Raw genomic sequence first — 6,000 nt, 5'->3', positions numbered from 1 at the left:
GATAATAGAAAGCTTGGACATTAGCTTAGCATTGCCATAGGCACGCAACTCAAAAGGTGTGTGTTGTATCTACCTATTCATATGGCTGCTGTTTACTGTAGCGAGTTCTTGTGAGAAATCTGAAACTCAAGAGCTCGCTTACCTGCCGGTTGAGTTAGAAGCACCTGTAGCTAAAGCCAAACGGTGCCAGGGTTCTAACTTTCTAGACCTGGATTTGACACCTCTGCGCACAAGACAAGAACTTGCTCCAGTAAACCACAACCATAAATATGAATAAGTAGATATAACATGCTCCGTTTGAGCTGCGTGCCTACGGCGTTGCTAAGCTAATTCTCATGCTTTCCAGTACCTTTGGATGGGACTGTTGCCCCAAGCTAACATGGCCATCACAGGGTTCACAGATGTGAACTCGAAGCGGCATTGCGTCTCCAGCAGACAATCGGCATTGAGCACGTACTTCTATGTCACATGCCGCAGCGGCACAAGCATACTGTAAACAGGCGCACAGAGTGTTCTGAAATAAAATCACTGTAGGACAATATCGGTCTAGGGGCACCGAGAAGTGTGCAACTCAGCCGGCTTCCGATACGGCCGGGACCGAGCCAAAAAGGGATAGGCTTGGAGAATTGGGAGCGAGGAACTTTATATATCTGGTGAATGTATTGACTTGTTGACAGCTGTTGAACAGTCAACCGAGATAGCATTTAGCAAGTAGTGCAACCACCGGCCACCAAATTGACTAGCTATGTGCAAACTTTTTTTTTCGAAGCAACCCCGGTTGTTTCCCCCATGAGCAAATGCACGCAAGACACCCGAAGGATGCAATATTACCTGTTAGGTTTGAATATAACATAATCAGGAAAAGCACACTCGATAGATTAACTCTTTCATTCCACAAGACGTATTTGTACGTCTTTTTAAAATTAGGCCCCGCCTACCAAGGACGTACTTGTAGGTCTGTCTTTTTTTTTTGCGTCATTGAGAGGAGGGTCTGATGCAATCTGTGAATGAGAATAAGCCTTTAGCATTGTAAATCATGGAAAAAAGCGACCAGTAGGTGGCAGTGGTGCCTCACGTGCTTGAAATGCATGCTTTTACAAAAAGCTCTTTCTCTCCGTTTTTTGCCCAGGAATCGCCATTTTCATGAAACTTAGCCATTTTGTAATGCCGATTGCTGAAGAATGGAAAAAGATAGAAACAATTTTTTTTCTGCTGAAAGAAGAGTGTCCAAACTTTATTTTATGTTTATATAGCATTAGAACCAAATATTCTGTGGGCCTTGCAAGATCAGTCAAAATCCAGTAAAACACTGGTATTGAGGGGGTTGCTCCAGTGAAAATGGCTGGGATTGAATGAGTTAATGGCAATTATCAAGGTTATAATTTAGTAGTCGAACCAATAGTTGTTCGTCATTTCAATAAACACATTTCATTTCTAGTTTAGAAGGCTGGAGATGTAGAATTAAAGCATATGGTGCACTCAATGATTAATTGAGACACAACATCAATTAGAGCAGAAGCCACTATTTGAGGAAATAAGGGAGCGTTAAGGGAGAAAATGAGGGGAAATCACGGGCGGTTGACAGAAACGGGAGAGCGTGAAGAGGGGACAGAAGGGGAGGGCGGTCATGCCTAAATAGGTCACCACATCAATGGGAATCAGTATATTTTAAGGGGAAAAGAGGGTACTTTCAATAAAGATGACAGTGGAGACATCAGTGACAGGCGCCACAAGGATAAAAATGCGGGACTGGGTGCTTCAGTTCAAATGAGTCTGCAGAGGATTCACATAACAAATGGCCAGAGATTGTCAATGTAACGGCACAGCGAGCAGCGCAAAACAAAGTATTATCAAATGGAAATCACCGCGGGATGCGCTGAGCAGACGACCTTCCCGTCCTGACCGACGGAGCGCCGGCTTACTGTTAGTGGAGCCATCGCCACTCATCAAAGCCTTTGCATCCATATGTGTACAGCCCTGCTGACATCCTATTGAATTGTAATCTGCAATATCAGGGAGTGCAGCCAGCGCATGAATGCCATATTAGCTTTTTATTGTGCACACTCAATGCAATATTTACACACACACACACACACACACACACAGCCACCAGATACCATTAAAAACGTTCAAATATCATACATTTATCATAAACCTCTTTTTTTTTTTTTTTTTTTTTTTTTTTTTTTTAGGGTGGGGGGGTACTCGATCTGTTCTGTGATTTCCCAGTAGTTCAATTACAGGTTGGACTCTGAAGAAGAAGAACAAATGTACAATACATGATATATTATAAACTATTGTCTTTCAACGGCCTTCTGACACTTTTATTCTGGGATTAAATCTGTCATATTCTTCTCTGCTCACAATGTAGCCACTTGGTGCAAAAATTTTAGCAACCATGTCACCTTGAAGCAAAGTAGCGGCAGATTACATCGCCGATTACTCTGAGATCATTTCATCTGAGGTCCAGCCTAATAAAGAACTCAATGGTTTCTTCTACGAGGCCATCTGACCACCACCTGTGGGAAGATTGGTATTGATATGCAGCAGTAGGTGGGCCAGATGGGTGCCACCTTTCTTTTCCCAATCAGTGTCATTTTGCTGTGTTGCAGGTTTTTCTCACTTGACCAAATAAAACAATGTCTGCTAAAGTGGGCGAGAGACCCATACAATTTTTAACATCTTAATAGATTTTTTTAGAACGTGAGGAGACAAACCACATGATGAGGGAAAAAAAATCAGTATGTTTGTGTTGCGCTGATATGTAAGTACCAAGACCAACCTGCGGTGGCAGCATGGTGCCAAAAATACTAAGTAGAAGAAGAAATAGAATGGGCTTCGTAAAATGTTGGCTGACCTGGGAACCAAAATCAAATTGTTTCAATGAGACATGAGCGGTTTGCTGATATATGTGGTGGATGCCATATTTCATTCATAAATATGACATCAGCGATTCATTTTTTTTTCTCAATACAGCAATTCCGATTTAATATGCGAGTCTTTTCTCAAAGTCCTCTTCCCATGTGTAGTGTAATAGAGCATAAACAATCACTTAATCTAGAATAACGAACAATACACAATGTCAGATTTGTTATGAATACATTTTTGGTGTTATAGGTTAGTCTTATGCTAAAATTAAGGCAAATAAACTATGAGTGACTTTGAAAGAATTTATTTCTCTACTTCAATTAGAGTTGTTAACTTACTGCAAGACTTTGACTTGGAGTCTTCGAAAACACAAAATTCTACCGAGCAAGTGTGCCCTAAACATCAATCAATAAATCATAAATACAATTACAACAATGCCAATAAATCTGTGGCTTTATCACTTCCATGTTTCATGAAACAATGATATATAAACATCTGGGATGAACATCTTAAGCATTGAATTTATCTAGACTCAATACACATACACACACACACACACACACACATATCTACTGTATATTGTCGTGTGGTTTGACATGACCATTAATAAGAATCTGTAGAAGTTGCACTGTTGCATTCGAGCTACACAGGCACACTCGCATGCACACAAGCAAGCACGCAGTCATTTGTAGTGTAATGATGGGTACGTTCAGTAATACGCTCCGAGCTCACTCCACTTTACTCCGACCATCGTTGTTGAAATGTGCCATTCGGTTATTCAGAGTGCCCCAAAAAAGGAGTGCCGGAATGCTCCGACAGAAGACAGGGAACATCCAAAGCCTCAGGCATTACAAATTGAAACAGTTAAAGCACAAGCGCCTGATTGGTTTCTAGCATAGGATACATTTGGAAAATAATGGGAAGGGCACATGCTCTGCATCTATGAACCTACCACTCTGTGTCATGTTTGGACTAGAGTGTGACATTTTTATTCGGCAATCCCATAGGTCCTGGGAATCACGCCGGATTGTCACGGGATGGTAGTCAACTTTACCTTAAATCATGGGATTGGACGGTATAGGAATAGAAATTTATGGGAGCAGGCAGGAGCGTATTAATCCAGCTGGAAAAAAAAATTAAAAATGTTCACAAATGTGCAGCCATTTTTAATGTAGCTGACCTCCAAAATGGGAGTAGTCCTGGAGTGGGAGTCATTCTGAGGGGGAGAAGGATGGGAGTGGGAGTTGTTTTGACCGGGAGCGGGACTGTCACATGTGACTGGGACAGGGTGAGATTTGTTTGAGGGGGGTGGGAGGGGTTGGGAAATTCCACTCACATATTAGCTGTAGTTTGGACATCAGGGTGAATTTCTGAATGCACCCAATAATAATTCCGCCGCATGTATTACATGTGCCTCCCTAAAACTGAGGTTTTGGTATGGGTGTGCCTGCACCATAATTTAGACCTGCTTTTAATTGATCTAAAGTGGTGCGCCAGGGGCCATGTAAAAGAAAACGTCCTTGGTTGGCCAGAACACCCAGCATGGCGCAGCACAGTCTGCCAAATTTCCAAACACGCTAGAGGAGGCTTGCATCTGCACAAAAATCTCGCTGCGCCAGTTTTTACGCCCAAGTGTCCAGGCGCTGTCTATGAATATAGAGCCCACTTTCTTCATTTTCACTTTGGTTTTTATTGGGAAACCAATCCAATGCAATAGCAAATTTGCCATGTACCTATGTAGTAAACAAAATACACATGCTATTGTGTACATTTAAAAAAATGTAGAAAAAAAATCTGTTCTGTTTTGTTATGTGAGCCACCAAAGCTAGATCCTGCTTATTAGGAAAGAGGGAGGGAATCACAAGTAGTAGGAGGAGGAGGAGGTGGAGGAGGGAGCGAGTGAGAGTATCCAGCAGCCTGTACCTACACATTCTGACTCTTAGGAGGAGACAGGGAGAGAGAGGGAGGCAGAGAGCGCGTGAGAGAGAGAGAGAAAGAGAGAGAGAGAGAGAGAGAGAGAGAGAGAGAGGCTGTGAAGGAGCAAAACAATAAAACAGCTCTAACTACACCGGAGGAGGAGTTGAGGAGTACATTGACACCGCTGCAAGCTCGACATCACCACCTCCAGCATCACCAACCACCTCCAGCATCGCCTGTGCCGCCAACTCCAAGAGCCATGTATCTCAACAGGGAGGAGAACAATAGCAAAGGTGAGCTGGGGAGGGGCGGCCGTGACACTTTCAAGGTGTTTCACGACCAACAGGACTCAGAAGGAGGGGCGCGCGTGCATCCTCCACGGCGTCCTTTTGACACCGCGCTGGCGCCACAAAGTGTATGCGGGGCGCTCATTATGTAATATAGCAAAGTGTGCATCGTGCCGACCGTGAGATGCGTGTGCGTTGTTGACCTGTTGTCGGGGCGGGTATGTGATTGCAAGGTTTTTGCACATGTTTAAGGACAACACCGTGCAAGGTCATTCCCTCCCCCCTCCACCCACACTCCACCCTTCAGTGGAACCCAAAGTGTGGTATTTGTAAAAGGGAAAAAACATCCTGCAAATGCATCTCGCTCTACTTGGGGAGAGAACGGTGCAGCAGCCATGGGGGTGTCAGGGTGTGTGTGTGTGTGTGTGTGTGTGTGTGTGTGTGTGTGTGTGTGTGTGTGTGTGGTTAGGAAGGGGAGGGGGGCATATTTGAGTAATCTCCCACGTGTTTCTGAGGCGTGATTTCTCCTCTCATCACACGCCACTAGTGGCCCCTGCTGTTAGAATGCTGCACATAATACTAATTGCAGCCTTAAAAAAAAAATCAGGTTAGAATAACACCTGCTGCTGCAGAGGCGCCGGAGGATGACGATGAGGAAAAGGAGGAATGAGGAAAAAAAAAGCAAAAAGGCAGAGTGGGAGGAGTCCTTCTTGTTCATTTCACTGGACAACAGCAGAGTACAGTAGTGTACATGCATGCATGTGCAGGCGGCAGATCATATCGGATGCGAGATGCGGGCATGACTATTTTAGTCCTGCAACTTGGAGGAAGGAAGGTTTTAACATGTTATATTTTGACATGTCTTGACAAAAATGATTACTCCATGATATGACCTCAATGTAAACGAGCAATTGCACATTAAATGTAC

At 43.7% G+C, this 6,000-nt stretch overlaps 1 protein-coding gene across 3 annotated transcripts in view; it reads left to right on the top strand.

Annotated features, from left to right (window-relative positions):
* Positions 1-4,766: 4,766 nt before the first annotated feature.
* The window catches only part of syt7a (synaptotagmin VIIa), a 77,229-nt gene continuing 75,995 nt past the window's right edge, over positions 4,767-6,000 (top strand). Inside the window, exon 1 of one of the 3 annotated variants that reach the window (XM_019857046.1) lies at positions 4,767-5,078. In XM_019857046.1, coding sequence (XP_019712605.1) covers positions 5,045-5,078 — 34 coding nt within the window. In that variant the 5' untranslated portion in view covers positions 4,767-5,044. The remainder of the gene's footprint in view (positions 5,079-6,000) is intronic. The other 2 variants (XM_019857047.1, XM_019857048.1) reach the window with 2 other exon arrangements.

Source organism: Hippocampus comes, unplaced genomic scaffold (assembly GCF_001891065.2).
Source record: "Hippocampus comes isolate QL1 unplaced genomic scaffold, H_comes_QL1_v1.1 scaffold186, whole genome shotgun sequence".
Lineage (NCBI taxonomy): Eukaryota > Metazoa > Chordata > Actinopteri > Syngnathiformes > Syngnathidae > Hippocampus > Hippocampus comes.
Note: the sequence above shows the minus strand (reverse complement) of the source record. Positions and strands in the feature narration are given on the sequence as shown.